An 18,433-nucleotide genomic window follows, 5' to 3' on the forward strand; every position below is an offset into this window, starting at 1 on the left:
ACAGGCTTTGTAGTGGACTTCCCCCTTTGTTGTATACCTTTTATTTTGAATTTCCTTTACAAGGCTGTTTTGTATTTTGTGCTTTACCTTGGGTCACATTGTTCCAAAGGGATCTACTAATAGAATCTTTCTTCTCTCTTTCATTATTCCAAGACTTAAGTAGCATACCTACCACTTGTAAAGGACTTCCCTCTATGGCTTGAAGTAGACCCCTCAAGCATAGTGACCAAAGGGTTGGCACCTCAATTCACAAGCATTCATCCACAATGAATTGGATGTAAACCTTTGCTTATATTCAATTGACCCTTTGCAAATTATTCTTTACGTGTCTGCTTTGATTACCATAATTTGTGAGTTCACATGCTGTGCCAGGTGGCCAATGTGATTCATCAGCTGCGCACCAGCTTTGTGATAACCAACTTAAGTCAAGCTTATGGCATGGAGATTACATATGATCAGGATGGGATCTAGCTTTCCCAATCCAAGTACTGTATGGAGATTCATTTTTATTATGGTATCTGAATAGTGTACCTTTGTATAAACTCCCATGGATTTCAAACCAAGCTTACATTTAGTGACACTTATTAGCTCAACAATGTCACCCAATACCTTTACTTGGTTGGGTCTCTTCTATACCTAAACATTTCCTTCTCAATCAGCATTCTAAATCAGTTTTCTCTGTCTCCTCAACTGACTCATTGGCAATCCAATGTGCAAGTGCTTGGCTCTCTCAAAGGTTCTACATCTCTTAGTATTTGATACCAGTGCAGCACTACTCTTTACAAGGCTATTCAGGATCAGATTGGGCCAGCGAGATCAACACAGCTTTAGCATTATAGGAAGGCTCTCACTGGCTTCTCTTTCACATTTGGACAACCTGTAAGGGGGTTTATTGACCGGCTTGGAGTGGGGCTCCAAATCAATGGGATGATCAACCACTCTCTTGGGAGGTAATGCTGTAGGTAACTGAAACAAGTCACCATACTCCGCAAGTAGAGCCATAAGGGCTGAATTATCATGTATTTTTCGGGACTGATCTGCATTTTCCTTGTTTAATTGCAGCACAAAAATCTGGGAGCATTTCTTGAACTCTTTCTTGAGCTGTTTGACTGTAATGATAATTATGCCGACAATGTTACCAAAATGTGTGATTGAGGCAATTTTGGTTGAGATATACTGAGCCTCTTGGTTTCTTCTTCCTTGTAATTTTTAAAGCTATCTCACTAAGCAACAAAAGTTCTTCTAGTTTTGCTCCACATCCCTTTTGATATGCTCAATCTACATGTGTTGGGAGACAACATATGTTGTGTGGTTGTAAGGTTGGCTTTAGTCTTTTTGTTTACATTCCTTTGTAATGATTTGAAGGGTGAGTACTAGTAGGCATCCTATAGACGTTCATTGCTACATCGCAGTGCAAAGTTAAAACGCCTTGACTTCTTTCTATATCACACAAAGACCACCCCAAAAGGCCTTGTATCTATGTGATGTAGCTTCTTATACTCCAGTAATGCTGTTGAGCCATTGTACTTCCAGCCACATTTCATTTTGGCAAAAGGAAAAGTATTCGATGGCTTAAGCTTGTTTAAGTCCCAGAACCTATATTTTGAGTATTGTGAAAGGGGCACACTGGAACCACTTATACAACTTGATTATACCAACTTGAACATATAATTTGAACATAATGTGAATACCTTTGCTATATCATCTTTTGGCCCATCACTCTCTGTCCACCTGCCCAAACTCTCTTCTTCATCTAACGCCAGTAAGATCAGATCATAGATTGGTGCTGGGTTGGTTAGTCGCATGGCATTGAAATGGGCAAATCTGCGAAGGGTTTGCTGGTAAAAAAGCTCTTTACTGCACACAGAGAAGCTCACTTAAAAACAATGAGCTTAAAAGCTTGGAACGTCATAGTATAAGGCAAAGGACAAAGGCAACAAAACAGAACTGTAAAATCTTCACTGCATTTTTCACTATCCAATGTTTCTCAAGGTGTGCAATAATCAACTCACAACAGAAATTAAAGTTCTCAGAAATTCACAACTGAAGCCTTGTGTAAGCACACTTTTCTAAGCAACACTCTTTTTGCCAAAGTATGCCTTACCTCAGTTTAACAACATCCAGTAGATACAAGCGAGTCTTATATTGAGTCAATGCCAAGACATGATCTGCCATGCCTACATATGAGCAGTCCTTCATGATATCAAGTAAACCTGCCAGAGAAAATACCGCTCAGATGTGGAATAGATCAGATTGTATACTCACCACCCAATGATAATTTTCAGTTCTGTATAACTGCAAAAATCAAGTCTAATTTAGACTCATTTATATTGTTTATTACTGTGTTTAAACTGAACAACACCTGCATGTGTCTCCTGATCAATTGCAGCCAAAAGCGCCTGCACACTTGTCAAATCGGCACTTTCTTTAGGATTCCGCCTCTGTCTCACAAACCGCCTAACATATGCATGCATAGCATAGTGAAAACACACGTCTTTACTCTTGTGCAAAATCTCTCTCTTTCTTTTGCAAAAAATGATAACTCACTTGGAATCAACTGCCTGCTGAATGCAAATTCAATCAAAGCAACACCTAAAATATTGAGAATTGAGCCCACTTCTAAAGATTATTCACACGTGCTTGGGTCAGCAATCCAACTGACAGCCAAGAAGAAAAGGTGTGCCTGCGCAAACCACCAAAGGTTGCACCTGTATGTTGTATTCAAGTCTTCAAGAGCTTGGCTGTCAGCAATCCAACTGACAGCCAGGAAGAAAAAGTGTGCCTGCACAAACCATCAAAGGTTGCACCTGTATGGTGTATTCAAGTCTTCAAGAGGTACAAAGTTGCACCATACAGCCAGTATTCAGAATTGGACTCGTTGAACACATGTAGCCTTCATAAGTCCATGCATGAATCATCTTGGGGAATAGAAGTCACTGAAACAAGTTTTCTAGAACCTTAAAAGTATGTGTCACTTATTTGTGAGTACTGATATGCTCAAAAGGTAAATGGAGGAAACTATAACTAAAACTTCCCCCACCCAAACCCCTTGCAAAAACCAGAGTTGACCAGAAATCTCATTATATACTCAAGGCTAGAGCCACAAGGGCCAGTTACAACTGGACACTAGTCAAGATAACTTGGTTATAGCCACCACTTTTGGAACCTCTTGAGTTGTCTTCTGTTGGACACTGGCATGTCACTCACCAAGAGAGAAATTTCAGGGTCAATAAATTGGAAAAATGTTGATGTACAAACGTGTGAACATATGTTGAAGAATTGCAAAGCAAAGTGAAAGTACATTGAGTGAAGGATTGAACAGTTTCTTAAATTTCAAGGTGTTTTCTTTTGGATACTATCACAGGCTCATAAACTTTTAACTTATTTAATTGTGACAATTGAATTGTGCACATGTGGTACATGTGTGAATAAGTTGCAATGTGAGTCACGGTGACAAGCACACCCAAGCTTGGGCAGTGGCGGGCATTGGCCTCAGTTGTGGTGGACAGCCGCCAATGAAGGGTATCAGATCTTGGCCAAAGACGTTAAATATGCCCTTGAAAATGCCTTTTGTGTAATAGAGGTTAAAAAATTATAACATTTGATGATTTGAATAAGGTTACTGAAAGTTAACCTGAGGCTAAGTTATGTATTGGCAGATTTGACACTTGGCATTAGGGTGAGAACATGCCATTGCAAGGCTGGGGCACCCTACTGGGGGCAGTTTGGGCTAGTTGGACAGCAAAGAGCAGAATCTAGGCTGGGCAACTCCTGGTCCTGGAGGTTCTCACAGCTGAGAAACTCAAATTTGATGCTGACCTGATTCAAGGACCCTCCAACAGTGGGTGACCTCATGCTGAGCATTGTTTGCTGAAGGTGACCTGATCTGGAGGCTTCTAGGCAGCTGGCTACTGCTGTCCGTGCTCTCTTCTTGCTCAAAACTGATGATATCCTCTCATCTGCTGCTCATCTATCTTTCTCCTGAAAGTCTGAAGATTCTCCGCCCTGAAATTGCTGTTGTAGGTCTACTTTCAGCAGGAATGAGGGTTTACCAATCTGTCCTGGGACGCATGCACCAAAGAATTCAGTCAGGCATGAAGCACTGCTGTAAAACAGTGAAATTACAGCAGATCTAAAGACATTCATTTATGTTCAGCAAAGTTGACTTGCATGCCAAAGCTGAAGACTCAATTTGGCTTCTCAAGTGCTTGAGATAAAGGGGCAAATTGAGGATTATGGCTGCTAACAATTCGGGGTAGGACGTGGTTCCAAATTTTGTAAGAGATTGAGCTTGATTCACTAAGGATTAGGGAATCTGGCCATATCCCTTGAGTTCGCAGCATGGCCCACCAATTCCTTGGGAATTTAGCCCATCTCTTGGTTGTACAACAAATTTTGGAACAAATATTGAAGCGAAACCACAAAGGGCACCAATGTGGGGAGCAATCAGTGTCAGTTGTCTCTAGAAATTGGTGAAGTGCTCATTTGGTTCATTTATTTAATTATTGCTTACTGCAAGTAACTTGTGAATCAGGGAAATCACTGCCCTTTCTATCAAGGTCGGCTGGTTTCAAAGACTCCCATGACATTGACAAGGGAATACTCTTGAGGCACATCATGATGGGCGTACTAGTGTTGAAGAATTTTCCAAGACAAACCAAGGTCTTAAGGTAAAATGGGTGAACTAGCCCCTCGTCCTGGAGGAAATTAAAAGTAACCTTCCTTCTCGGATAGAGTGGTAAATTACTTGTTCAAGCACTAATTACAGCAAGCATAAAATACACAAATCTGGAAATACACACTTCACCACTTAATGTTGGACACTAGACACCCAATTGGCCCTAAAAACTAGCACCCCTTGCAGTTTTTTTTTTTTTTTTTTTTTTTTTTTTTTTTTTTGCAAATAAAATGTGGCTGATTATATTACTATTAAAAAAAAAACCAATTACAATGGAGTGCTCATGCTCAACAGACTAACTGGAGCTGATGCAAAGTCACAAATACATCATGTATACAAGCCTCTCAAGGCGGTCAGGGGGGGATGGGGGCAAGAAGCCATGGAGGGGGGGTGTATCGCCATCGGGGGCTGCCTGTCTGCATCACGAAAAATAGGTCCTAGCCGCCCCAAGTACGCATGAAGTGGCCACGGAGCTCTTGGCGAGCCCTGGACTCGCCCTGCACCTGCTGTCTGCCAACGGCCGCGGAGGGAGTGGATGATGCAGGTCCATAGCTCTGCCAAGGTCGCATGTACTGAAAGTCTCTCTCTGCCGAAAGCCTCCTGACACGACGCCTTCCAAATATGCCATCCAATAAAACTCCCCATGATCTCCCATACCTCAAAGCGGTCTAGTGTGGGCTTGAGTACCTGGCGGATTGGTAGAGCTTCCAAACCGACCACTGCGCACAACCCTGCCTCGATGATGAATATCATGTCTTGCATCCCGGCCTCATACAGAAGGTGACGACCCTGGCTGACTGCTTGCCAGCAGAAAGCTCCCCATGAGATACATCCAAGACTGGGTGCTATACGGCGAAGGATGCGGCATGCTTCTCTCCACACGAGCTATGCCACCTCGCAAGGCCAAAGGTAGTGCTTTGGGGTTTCCAGGGGGCTGATGTGTGTAGCGCTTACAACCTCCCTCCTGCATCTAGGCAAGCCAACTTCCCACCACCAAGCCTCCGTGTGCCACCAGCCATAAGAAATACGATACCCTCCTCGGCCTCCTGCTATCCCATAGGCAGCGCTAAAAGGTCCGTCGGAATGGCTCCATGATGATGTGCTTCGCCCAGTGCCTGCTACGTGACGATGCCCAATCCATATCCTCCTGCATCAGTACGTGTCTGTCAATCCTGGCAGTGTACTCTAGCAACCGTGGTGGCTTCTTGGTGACTGCAGTGGCCGGCCATAGCCACTCTCCTGGATCCCACTCCAGCTCATCAAGTGGTCTGCCCTCCCAAATCCAAAGGCACCACTCCCTGAGCTCCTTCTAGAAAACATAGAGATCCAGTTGCCATGTCTTCCCCTGAAGGCCCACCACCCGAATCCTCCTCCATGACAGGGCAGCTATCCCCCCATCCTACTGTCCTCTGTCAAGGGCCAGACGCCCCTCTTCCTCAACGCTGAAGGTCCCTTGCGGGGCGCCATCCACTCTACCTGCCACCTGTAGGGGATGCTTGCTAGTGAACCTAGCAGTCCAAACCTCCCCGGGCTCTATCCGCTCTCGTATCAGGGGAGCAAGCAACTCCAGAGATATTGTTGTGTCATGTCCCACTATCCTGTACACCTCCTGCCATGTCCTCATGGTACGAACCGGCCCGGCCTCCCAACCAGCCCATTGGATGTGGGGACGATTGCCAATCTGTGCCCCATCCCGATCTTTGACTTGGGAGTTCCAGATCACTGGCTGACGGTCTATCTCCTCCTGGCATTCTGGGGGGTAATCTGGGCTGACCTAAAGATCCATCTCAAGGACGGCCTCCACTCACCACCAAGCCTCCATCTACAATCCTGAAGACGCTCCCGCAATAAAACCTTCCAGATCTACCCGTGAGGCCGCAGACAACTAGCTTGCCCAAGAAGGCCATACTCTGATACTCTGGGTCTATGATCCCAAACCCTCCCTCTGACCGATGCTGTATAATGGTCGCCCACACAACCTTGGCCTTGGAATCCCTGGAGCCATTTGACCCTGACCAAAGGAAATTCCGCACTAGGCAACAAAGCTGCACTACGAAAGAAGAGGAAAAGCACCAACACGAGGCAATATACCAAGCCGTCGCTAGGAGGATCTGGTTAACCACCAGGGCTCGGCCGGCTAGTGAGAGGCGAGCCGTGCTCCAATAGGTCAGCTTCCTCCGAATAGAATCAAGGACAAGAAGAAACTGCTGGGCGGGCATGATGTCAAGTCCCACCTGGAACCCTAGGTACCGGACGGTCTGCCCTCTTCTCACCCATCTAAATCCCAGGTGGACGCCCCAATCTGTGCTAGAGTCCGAGTCTGTGAGGAAACCAACCGACTTTCGCCAATTGATTTCCACTCCCGCAGCAAGACAACACCTCAAGAGCCATCCTCACTCTCTACAGCATCAGCTCATCGTCCTCTATGTAGAGTGCTATGTCATCTGCATACTCTAAGTCTAACAACTCAGTCTCCTCTCTCACTGGAAGTCGGAGGCCACGTAGTCCGCTCACACATGACCTGAGGAAATGGGACATCACCTCTGCAAAGAGTAGGAACAGGTACGGAACCAAGGGGCAGCCCTGCCGTATTGATCTCTCCATCCGGAACTCCTCCCCATGCCTACCACCAATGAGAACCCTGCTGGTGACCAATCTGTAAAGTGTGGAGACCCGCAAATCCAAGCCTGAGGGAAGCCCAACCTCACCATGGTACCCTCTAGGAAGTCTCAGTCCACCCTATCATAAGCTTTCTCAAAATCCAAGAGTAGTACGTTCAGTCTCTGCCCACTATGCTGAGCCCACTCTGTCGCTTCAAACAAAGTGAATGCATTGTCCAAGATGCTCCTATCCTAGACAAAGCCTGTCTGTGTGTCACGGATGATGTCTGGAAGCACGGGGCGTAGTCGCCTACCAATCATCTTTGCCAGTGCTCCACTGGGAAAGCTCCAACCGGTCTTCCCCTTTGGGGAGGAGATTGATAAGGCTTGCCAAAAGACTCCCTGGCATCTGTCCTGAAGTGAAGATCCCCTGGAAAGCCATCAGTAGGGGATCCTTAACCACTTCCCAGTAGGTGGTGAAGAAGGCCTTAGAGAGGCCATCCTCTCTCGAGCATTTCTGTCTGTCCTCTGTATGAAAGCCTCCTCTAGTTCCTTCTTCGTGAAGGGGGCTAGGAGGGAGCGTCCCATCTCCTCTTAGACAAGGGACGAGATGTGATCCAAGACCTGCTATCTACATCGCTATCCCCTAGCTGAGGCTCTCTTGCTAGAACAGGCGACTATAGTAGTCGGTGGCAATCTCCATCACCTCGTCTGGGCTAAAACAGGTCCTCCCATACTGATCTCGAAGGCTGCATATTTGCTCTCCTGAGGAGCGAGGATGGTGCACTTGGAAAAACTCCCTGCACATCGTATCTCCTTTCCGCACCCAGAAATCTCTTGAGGTGCGGAAAGAGAACTCCAAGCGCTTGTTCTCTAGACCAGCAATGGCTGCTCGCGCGCGCACCTCCTATGCGTGGAGGGTGGAATCCCCTGGTGTCTCTTGTAATAATCTCTACGTTACTGCAAGGTCCCGCCGGAGTGCTCTCCTCCTCCCAGCTCTACTGCCTGGCCTCTATAGCTGCCTCTTGGCAGATTCTACTCGACTCGGCTAGGGCCTCTGTAACCTCCTCTACTATCCAGTCCCTCCTGCCCCACTCCTTGGTCCAAACCTGCTCTATTTGTCTCATCACCTCCTCCCTCCTATAGATCAAGTCAGAGATACGACAAGCTCATGAGTCTAGGGCAGAGGGTGGGGGATCTAGTGTCGGGAGAACCAAGCAATAATTGGATAACGTGGTGCCTGTCAACTGCCCAATTTGGCCTCCCCAAGAGCCACCCCATTCTCCCACATAAAACTTGTCCAATCACTCCAACACGACTCCACCTAGCCGCCGATATCCCCAAGAAAAGTTTAGTGATCTCTCTCTCATGTGGAAGGCAGGGTCTCTCCAAGCATCCCAAACTCCTACTGCCGATAGAAAGACCTCCCATGCCTCCTACTCCTCCCTAGCCATACCGTGATGGTTTCTGCCTCTGCCCTGCTAGTCCTCCAAAGCTTTCAGGTTGTTGAAGTCTCCTCCAACGATCCAAGAGTCCACCTCCAAAGCTTTCAGGTTGTTGAAGTCTCCTCCAACGATCCAGGAGTCCACCTCTAGCAGTCCATCCGCGATCTCCACCCAGAACCTCCTGCATGCCCTAACCTCCATAAGGGCATAGACATTGAGGACTCCAAGGCACGAGTCGCCAATATTCAATCTGATCCATAGAACCCTCCCTGCCACTATCGTCATGTGGTCTCGTACACAAGCGGTGAGACTCGAGCCAATAGAGGTGCATACGGCCCCACTCCTGCCGTGGGCACCTATGGTGTGCTCTGAGTAGGTGTGTGAGTTGCCCGAGAGTACCTTCCCTACCCATTGGGCCTGGGTGGAGGTGAGCTTGTGCTCCTGTAGAAGTAAGATGTCGATCTGTCCAAAAGGGGCAGGCTACAGCTCTTGCCGAACAATCAACTTCCTGGAACCCAGTGCCCAACTATAGTAGAGGCTATTCACATTCCAGGATGCAAGGTGTGGAGGCTGCCGATAAGTAGGATAAACCATGGGACATGCAAGTACACTTTGCCGCAGGTCTAGACAGTGAACTCCAGTCTCCCATAGTGGCCCTCAACCGCAAACCAAAGGGGTGATAGATGCACCATGTGGTACTATCAATGCATCTATCAGCCAAGCTGAGAGTCGTGACTCTGTACACTAGTAAAAACGGGCCGCCTGTGCTAGGGGCCACTCCATCACATCCCTCGAAGCTTTCCACTGTGGAGAGCCTCGAAAGATCATGCTCAAGTGTGGTACCTCGGCTCTAGCCCACGAGTTAATGTCCATCATGCAACCAGACCACTGCTATGCAGTGCTAGTTCTTCATCTCCCATCCGCAGGGAGATATGGTCTGCCACCTAACTCTTCAACTCCTCAATCTGTGTTATCGTCCAATCCCCTGAGTGAGAGGACTGAAGGAAGAAAGCGTAGTTAGGTCTATCCGATAGTGCTAGTAGATGGACCTTGCCCCTCCTTGACTTACGAACCACGAAGATCCCCACCTCTAGAGGTAGTGGGAACTCTCTGCACTCCGCAACTCTCAGGTGAGACCATGGGCCACTGCAAAAGAACTCCTATGGCAACAATTGTGCTTGTCTTGGGAAAGTGTGACGGGCGGCAGGGGCAAGTGAGCTGGTAGCTGTGTGGGAGAGGGAACACTGTAACTCAAAGACAATGAACACTAAAGAATGAATAATGAGTGAACACAATGTTCAATACAATAAACACACTATGTGAGAGTGAACACAAAACCTCTAACTCCCATGTCTCTAAATGGACTGTGCAAGAGATGAGCTAGAGAGTGTCATACTCTAAATGGATCCCAAATCGTAACAAGTAGCCTTTGAGCAATGACCAGCTGCTGTAAACGGCTGCGAACAGCAAAGCAAGCTGCACTGTCACAAAAACACAGTGCTGAAGATGTGGTCAACTGATCAGGTGGTGAATGCAGCAGCAAACAGACACCAAACCACTCCTAGAGACATTGCAGATGTAGGGAGGCATCTGCAAGACACAGCAGCTGAGATGAAGGCAACAGCTCGGCTGATGAAGTGGCAGCTATAAAACAGCAGTCTAGCAACAAGCACAGGGTTTGCAGCAATCACCGGACAGTGGGCTGCATCAGACAGGCTGGTTGCCAAAAGCAATGGCAGCAGTGGAGGCGGCTAAATGTAGGTGTTTGGCTAGTAGACAACAACACAAATTGAGGTATCCGCTTGGAAAGGGGCATAGACAGCAATAGGCAAGGCAAGACAAGATTAAAAATGAGTGGTGAGCAGCATTCTATTTATAGATTTGGATCCTTCCAAAATTAGGGACTTGGCTTACAAGTTACATACTCTCTCTAGGAAAGTTTGGTAACTCATGTTTGGGGCTGTTTTAAAGAGCTAATCGAATGTTTAAAGTCTGTAAAGGATTTTTCCTCAACATCAGTCACCTAGCCTCCCATTAGCCCCTCTTTTTGTGCATTTTCTGCTCTTCCTTGTCCTGCACATGGCCTTTCCTTGTTCTGCACCCTTTTCCTACTTTCCTTATTTCTTCATGGCAACCAATCTGTCCTTTTAACAGCCTTATTCCAGCTCCCCTACCCAGTCCCTTCTCTCTCCGTTTGCATCTTCTCCTCTCCCCTAGCGACCAAGCCCACTCAGCAAGATTTGATCACCGACCAGTTCAAGCAACGAAAACCCAGCAGAAATGACAGCCATGTTAGAATTTGCCGATTCTATGGGCAGTGGCTAATGTAATTTGTGTGGTGTGGACACTTATTAAAGTGTCAATGTAAGGTGTGTACACCAAGTGTCTTAGAAACTTAAAGTAGTGACACTAGGCTCTAGAATAAAATAAACCTAACTCTAGTTAGTTAGTGGAAGGCTGGTTAGGTCAACCCTTGACCTAAACATAAGTTTCTCTTTCATTCTAGCAGGCACATTCTTCTCTTTTTGCTTCAGCTCACTCTCTTGCTATCACTGTCTCTCCTCTCTCTCTCCATAGCTGGCTGCCATTTTCCAACATTTGGTATCAGAGCAGCTCGTACGCATGGATTCCGCTCAGCGACCATCAGCCCGTGCAATCCCCCCCAAGGTCCTACTGCTACCACTTGGTTCTCAGCTCGAGGAAGAGTTTTCAGCTGCTGTGAGGTGCTGCTGAAGTGGAGGAGGAGCTGTAGCTGAGCCGTCTCTTGTCTACTCTAGATCTATCCAATTCAGCCATCAACTCCAAATCTGTCCATTTGCTCCAGATCTGTCCAACTCAGTCATCTGCTCCAGATCTGCTATTTTCAGCCTGCACGCAGTCCAATAGGCAGTCCCACATGCAGCCCGAGGAGCTGTTGTTTCAGAAGAGCTGCTGCTGTTTTCAGCTCTGCCCGCCATTTTCTCAGCTCTACCCGCCATTTTCTCAGTCCTGCGCGCCAATTTCTGCAAACCCTAAAAAGTGCAAAAGCCCTAATTTTCAAATTTGGGGTTTTCTCCAAATTTCTGAAATTTCTAGTCTATTTCAGCCATCTCTTCCCAAATCTCGACTCGTGCTGCCCAAAAATTTGGGGCTTTTGCTAATTTTTGCTCCCGGAGTTCGAATTGACAACCAATTAGAAGAAATTTCTCAATTTCTTGCACATTCCCACCAAAAATTTGGGGCTTTTGCCCGATTTGAGGCCCTTTGCGCAAATTGTTACCAAACTCATAGACATTGCACAATTTCTTCCACTGGCTCTAGAAAATTTGGGTCTTTTGAGTTTTTTGGATCCGACACGCATCACAAGGCAGATTTCAGCTTCTGATCACTACTGACATGCATCCCGAGGCGACATTTCTACAAGAATTCCAACTATCATGTACAAATTTCTTCAATTTCTTTGAAATTTTAGAAAGAAATTTGGGGCTTTTGCCCGACACACACTCCAAGGCAAGCAACAAGCAGTACAGCAACATTTAATTGTTGTTACAGTCAAATTAGACAAAGAATTTTGGACAATTTCAATAAATTTTGGAAAGAATCAGCATTAGGTTGTTGTATTTTGTACTTTTGTAGGCAGCGCTGTAATTTACTGGCTAAGTGCTAATTTGGATGGCATTGTGCACACTTCGGCATTTGAGTGACAATTTCGTACTTGTTTCTTAATCCCATGCGGGATTTTGGTACTCTGAGGAGTATACTCTATACTTCAGCATTGAAGTATTTGGCTGCAAATTTTTGTCTATCATTGACAAAATGGCACGTCAAGGGAATAATGATCAGAGCAACATCCTTGGTGTCCTCACTCAGGAGGACAAACTTGATGGCTCAAACTACCCACTATGGAGCTTTATGGTCCATAACCTTCTTGTGGTGAAGGACTTATGGGACTATGTTACAAGTGATTTGCAGCGAATAGGAGGTCTTGCACCTCAAACACCTCAACGTAACGCTCGAGGACAGGTTGTTGGTGTTGCTGCTACTCGTACTGGTGTTGCCACTACTATTGCCCCTCCTCTCCCTCCTACCAAGGATCAGAGAAAATGGGGCTCAAAAGATGCATAGGCACTTTCATTGATTGCCTTGTCAGTGAAACGGGCAATTATTCTACACATTCAGTCTTGTAAGACCTCAAAATCAGCATGGGATGTACTTGAGCGTATGTTTGCAGCATGCAATAAGACCAGGATATCCTATCTCTGTAAAGAGTTGGCCAAAGTGACCATGGATGAAGGTGATAGCATGACAGAGCACCTTACTCACATATAGGATTTACATGAGCAGTTATTTAATGTTGATGAGGTCATTCAACATGCTGAAATGGTAAACATCACACTGAACTCTCTTCCAGACTCGTATCTTGGTTTCCGCACCTCTTTGATGCTGTCTTCTGGGGGGGGGGGGGGGGGGGGCGGTGTGCAGCAACCCCTTACATTTGTGGAGTTGAAAGGCCTTTTGCTGCAAGAGGAACAAACTCCGAAGAATGTGGCATTGCGTTCAAGTGATGTGGCTATGCTTTCCAAGTTCAAAGGCAAAGCAAAAGTCAAGCAAAATGTAAAAAATCGATAAAAGGGTGATGTTGGACAGCCATTAAATAAGGTTGTCCAAGACATAGAAAAGACTAAAAAGAAGAGAAAATGCCATTATTGCAAGAAGCCCGGTCACTATATCGATGAATGCAAAAAGAGATTGGCCAAAGAGAAAAAAAAAACTCCAGTTTGAGTGTCCAAGAAACATCAACCAGCAAATCTACTAATAATGATACTTCAACCAACTTTGTAGAGGAGAACTATGCATTTCTCACATGCAGCTATGATTCTTCAATGGCTCATTCAGCATTTAATGCTGCTGAAACGCAGCAAACATGGTATTTTGACAGTGGGGTGTAAAAGCACATCACTTCCAGGAAGTGTTTGTTTACCTCTTTGCAATTAGCCCCTGCTGAAAAGCGTGTTACGTGTGCGAACAGCAGTAGTTATGATGTATGTGGCATTGGGACTGTCACTATTACTGCTACAGATCATTGTGATTTTATGCTTCCAGATGTCTTGTTTGTACCTCGCATTACAAAGAACTTGTTATCTATCTTTGCTTTTAATAAGCATGGCTTTCAAGTCATCTTTGAGGATAACAAATGCATCGTTAGAGACAGAGAGATGGATTATGCACTTAGGCTGTCTGACAACCTGTATAAAGGTCTATTTTTGTTGGATACATATGAAAGACACTCTCATGATGCTTTAGCAGTCACTATTCTTTCACCCGCTATGCAAAATGCAGAGCCATGGCATGCCCGCTATGGACACATGAGCTTTGGGAGTTTGATGACCCTTCAGAGATATCATATGGTAGATGCATTGCCTTCAGTGGAGACTCCACCTCTTCATGCATGTGAGAGATGTATTTTGGGCAAGATGTATAGGTTTGCCTTCAAAAAGGATGGTGCAGTGCATGTTGTCCAAAAAATGCAGCTTATTCACTCTCATGTTTGTGGTCCCATAAGGACACGTGTACTTCGAGGTCATCAATACTTTGTTACATTTATTGATGACTACTCTAGTATACATGGGTGTATGGGCTGAAGGCAAAATCCGATGTGTTCATGCATTTCAAACACCTTGTTGCAAAGCTTGAAGCTGAAACTGACTTAAAAGTGCAGACACTTCACACAGATAGAGGGGGGAGTACATGTCTCATGCTTTTGAGACATATTACGCATCAAGCCACTATTAGAATGACTCCTCAGTAAAATGGTGTTGCTGAAAGGAAGAATCGAAATCTTATGGAGATGACTCGGTGTATGCTAAAAAGCAAGGGGCTACCTCATAAATTTTGGCTAGAAGGCCTTCAGAGTGCAAATCATGTGTTGAATCAGGCACCCACTAAGGCACTGAAGACGATCACACCATTTGAAGCTTGGTATGGTAAGAAACCCAAAGTAGACTACTTTCGGGTGTCTGGTTGCATAGCCTATGCACATGTTCCGAAAGAGCTTCGTGGGAAGCTTGATGACAAGGCTGTAAAATGCATATTTATTGGCTACAATTCGGAGAGCAAGGGCTATCGCTTGTATGACCTACACATCAAGAAAGTCTTTGTCAATAGGGATGTCCTATTTGCTGAAAATGCTGCATTTTCACATGCAGTTTTAAATGCCAACCACCCATGACATTGGTGATGTCTTTGAAGGTCTTTTGCCACTTACTTGGAGTCTGTGCCTGCTGTAAATGGCAGGACAGACTTAATATAGCAAGTTGTTGCTACACCATATGCTCCCAAACAGCAGGGTATCGATGATGGTTTGCCACATGCAATGGAAGAAGCAGTACAGCATGAAAGGGCTGCTGTAAATGCAGCCAAAACAGTTCCAAGATGGCTGTTACAAACTCTCCAAGAGAGTAAAATGGATGCTCCTATACCTCAACACACTAGAAGGACTGCCAGAAATGCAGCAAATGATGCAGAGAGCGGTATATTTGATTGATTTTACGAAAGCAGATGAGCCTACTTCCTTGGACGAAGCTCAGCAAGATGTACATTGGATGCAGGCCATGCAAGATGAGTTAGACTCTATTGCCACTAACTCTACATGGGATCTTGTGGATTTACCACCTAGCAAGAAGTCCATTGGCACAAAATGGGTTTTTAAACTCAAACACAAGGTTGATGGTACAATTGACAAGTACAAAGCACGATTGGTAGCAAAAGGCTATGCACAGAAGAAGAGCATAGATTATGAAGAAACTTTTCTTCCTACATCCTGTATGACTACGATGAGATGTGCGATTGCTATGGTTGCAAATTATGACTGGAAAGTACATCAATTGGGCATTAAGACAGTATTCTTGAATGGGAATTTGCATGAGGATGTTTATGTGTCACAATCTCCAAGGTTTGTGGTTAAAGGGAAAGAGCACATGGTATGCAAGCTGTATAAAGCTCTTTATGGTCTCAAACAAGCTCCTCGTGCATGATACTCCAAAATTGATGCTTATTTGGCTAGCAAAGGGTCGAAAATAGTCCAACTGCTCCCACTCTATTCATTAAGAATGAAAGGGGGGGGGGAGGACATGCTGCTCACTCGACCTACAGAAGAAAAATTTGCAGATTTTAAGGCTGAAAAACATGCATTTGCTATGTCAGATATGGGCTGCCTACACTATTATTTGGGTATTCAATTCACCCAAAATCAACATGGTATCATCATGTCACAATCACAATATGTGGATAAGCTATTACATATGTTTAGTATGTAAGATTGCAAACCTATATGCACTTCTATGGAGCCAGTCTTAAAGTTGTCTATGCATGATGGTGAAGAGATGTCTGATGTTGCAATTTACAGCCACATTGTTGGCTGTCTTATTTATCTTGCAACACACACCCTGACATTCAATATGCAATATCTCAGGTGAGCAGGTATATGCATAGCCCAGGGACCATACATTGGCAAGATGTTAAGCGGATCTTTAAATATTTGCAAGGTACTCAGTCACATGTATTATTATTTCCTAGGGGGAGAGACTTGCAGTTACAAGCTTCCAGTGATTCAGATTGGGCTGGTGATGCAGACACTAGGCAGTTTACTAGTGGACATTGTTTCTTTCTAGGCCGTTCGTGCATTTCATGGCTAAGCAAGAAACAGCCTACAGTGGCTACCTCGTCTTTTGAGGCTGAGTACAATGCAGCCTTCACGGCAACAGTGGAATGTGTATGGCTGTGCAGATTGTTGGCTGATCTACATTTACCATTGGAGGGTCCGACACCCATTCTTTCTGATAGTCAGAGTGCTAATGCAGTAGCACGAAATCCTGTGTTTCATACTCGCACAAAACACATAGAGGTGCATTACCATTATGTCAGAGAGAGTTGCTATGCAGGAGAGATTAGCTTGATGTATATACCCACACAGAAAAATGTTGTAGACATTTTCACTAAGGCACTATGAAACCGGTCTATGACTCACATAAAGAAATAGTTCCTTCAATTAATACCTCGTCTTTTCACATACACACACAAACAGAGACCTCACTCCCTCGCTCAACACCAGATTGTCCCCGAAGTCCGACGCCCCTTTCAGTATTTATTCTTCAATTAAAAGATGGAAATTTACAAAAATGAAATGTTCCAAAGTACAAAACCTGTGAATAGTTGGCTTTCATCTTTTCTGAGTAAGTCTCACCGCATAAGGACAATATAGAATATCCAGAACAACATCCCTTTTAAGAAAACACTTTCTATGACCATAACTCAATGATTCATGTGCAGAATTGCAGTCTGCAAAACTCTATATTTACTTCTTTTACCTATTTCTTGACCTGTTCTCAACCAATTGGGTAGAACTTTGTATTTACTGTTTTGACATGTTTCTTGACTTGTTCTCAACCTTATTCCATTCCACATCTGTTCCAAACCAATTGGGCTACAAACCCTTTGACCCTAGCATCATTCCAGCAGTAAAACAGTCCCAAAAACAGCATTAAATCAGAGCTGAAAAACCCTATTCCTATGTGGCATGGTCATCACTTTCTTTAATTCTTGCAATGGAGAAGCAATCAACTGCTCCTGAACCTGGACAGTGAGGCTCTTGCCTCAGCAAAAGTGCAAAGAAAACACTGAATTGTACAATCGATGGAATCAACCCATCATGCAGAGCATTTCCTCTGAGAATAAAGAGAGAGTTGACCAGAGGGAGTAAGCTCTACCTCCGTACATGAGTCAAAGACGAAGAAGTATTCTCCATAGCTGATGTACTTGCAGCAATCTGCCCTCAGCCCCTCAAAACTTCAATCTCCGATATGCCCCTCTTGCCTGTTACGTTTTTTTTTAAATGCTCTCTCTCTCTCTCTCTCTCTCTCTCTCTCTCTCTCTCTCTCTCTTGGAAATTTGTGCCTAAATTGCGACACATGACATACATGTAACAATTTTCCCGTTTAAACCTTCCGGTCTAAAATTCTCCATGATCGGTGTAAAATTTGATCTCACCACAGACCAGAGAATTAGTCCTCCTGCAAAAACGAAGATAATGACGTGAATAGATTCTAGGGTCCAAAAATAGTAACTCCCTAAATTTTAGGGATAGTGACCTCCGCATTCCTCAAGCAGTTCTGAGCAACTTTTATCATTGCAACCACATGGTCCTCCATGGCTCCAATCCAAGCTTGAGTGTCTTGATCCACCTTAGACCCATCTCAACTAAACTTGGGTGGCAATATCTTCTTCAGAAAAAACTCTTCTCTTGGAGCTCTTTATATGTATCATTAATTTGTATTAATTGGAGATTCTAGCTAACACACAAGTTGAATGTAAGATTCAATGACTCAAGAGTTTAATTCATTTCTCTCTTAGATAGTTTTAGAGAATAGGGTAATCTTTATAAATTAAAAAGTAAGGAAAACAACAAAGTTCCATTCATGGACTTTGTGCAATGGCAGATTTACCAAATAAGGAGATCTCTTATCTATTTTTAGGGCTTTGTAAAGTAGAGGTAAGGGAGGGTATTCTTTGACAACATAATCATTTTGGGCATGCTTCCTCTGGACTACTATATGGTCAGGAGGTATAACTTAGATGAATTGTTCATACACCCAATGATAGAAGGTCATCATTTCTCCATTAACCTTTACAATATCATTAACCCTCTATCCTTCAAATAGGAAGTATCAGACTAA

The 18,433-nt window shown here is 44.7% G+C and overlaps 1 protein-coding gene across 3 annotated transcripts in view; it reads right to left on the minus strand.

Moving 5' to 3' along the window:
• The window catches only part of MLH1 (MUTL-homolog 1), a 171,877-nt gene that overhangs the window by 43,106 nt on the left and 110,338 nt on the right, over positions 1-18,433 (minus strand). For all 3 annotated transcript variants that reach the window (XM_087678631.1, XM_087678633.1, XM_087678632.1), the window contains 3 exons: positions 2,363-2,457; positions 2,105-2,213; positions 1,692-1,857 (listed from right to left, as the gene is read on the minus strand). In XM_087678631.1, coding sequence (XP_087534757.1) covers positions 1,692-1,857; positions 2,105-2,213; positions 2,363-2,457 — 370 coding nt within the window. The remainder of the gene's footprint in view (positions 1-1,691; positions 1,858-2,104; positions 2,214-2,362; positions 2,458-18,433) is intronic.

Source organism: Lygodium microphyllum, chromosome 5 (assembly GCF_053477565.2).
Source record: "Lygodium microphyllum isolate KBCC chromosome 5, Lygodium_microphyllum_v1.1.10, whole genome shotgun sequence".
NCBI classification, from domain to species: Eukaryota; Viridiplantae; Streptophyta; class Polypodiopsida; order Schizaeales; family Lygodiaceae; genus Lygodium; species Lygodium microphyllum.